This window comes from Camelina sativa, unplaced genomic scaffold, assembly GCF_000633955.1.
Source record: "Camelina sativa cultivar DH55 unplaced genomic scaffold, Cs unpScaffold10274, whole genome shotgun sequence".
NCBI lineage: Eukaryota > Viridiplantae > Streptophyta > Magnoliopsida > Brassicales > Brassicaceae > Camelina > Camelina sativa.
In genome coordinates this window covers 1-391 of record NW_010931326.1, presented here as the reverse complement: position 1 = coordinate 391, position 391 = coordinate 1, and the positions used below count along the sequence as shown (strand labels likewise).

The window sequence follows — 391 nt, the reverse complement described above, 5'->3', positions numbered from 1 at the left end:
TTACAGTCGAAAGGTCCGATTTTGGAGAAGCTAAGCCTTCTCTTCTTTTGGCTTCTTCAATCAATCTCTTCCTCAGCTTCTCTTCAGCATCTCTCAAGAACTTGAATTTTGGTGGAGGTGATGAAGAAGACGACCTGAAGAACTTGTTAAACTCAAGCTCACCGTCTGATTCAAACAGAGGATTGAATCCATGGTGTGGGTAAGACTCCAAAGGAGATGATGGCTTTAGCGTACGAGGAGAAGCCAATGGAGTGAATCCAGGGGTAGTACAGTCATTGGGAACATCACTCAAGCTTCTTCTTCTTGATCTTGAACCCAATCTTGATCTCCCATCTTCAGATTCCAAATCTGCTTTCGTCTCTTCCATGATTGTGAAGAGAAACCTCTGGTT

General features: G+C 43.5%; 1 protein-coding gene across 1 annotated transcript; it reads right to left on the bottom strand.

Moving 5' to 3' along the window:
* Positions 1-4: 4 nt before the first annotated feature.
* On the bottom strand, positions 5-388 carry LOC104775215 (the record flags this gene model as incomplete). Its single annotated transcript, XM_010499422.1, has 1 exon — positions 5-388. A coding segment is annotated over one exon (384 nt), but the record flags the coding sequence as incomplete, so codon positions are not given.
* Between the last annotated feature and the right edge of the window lie 3 nt (positions 389-391).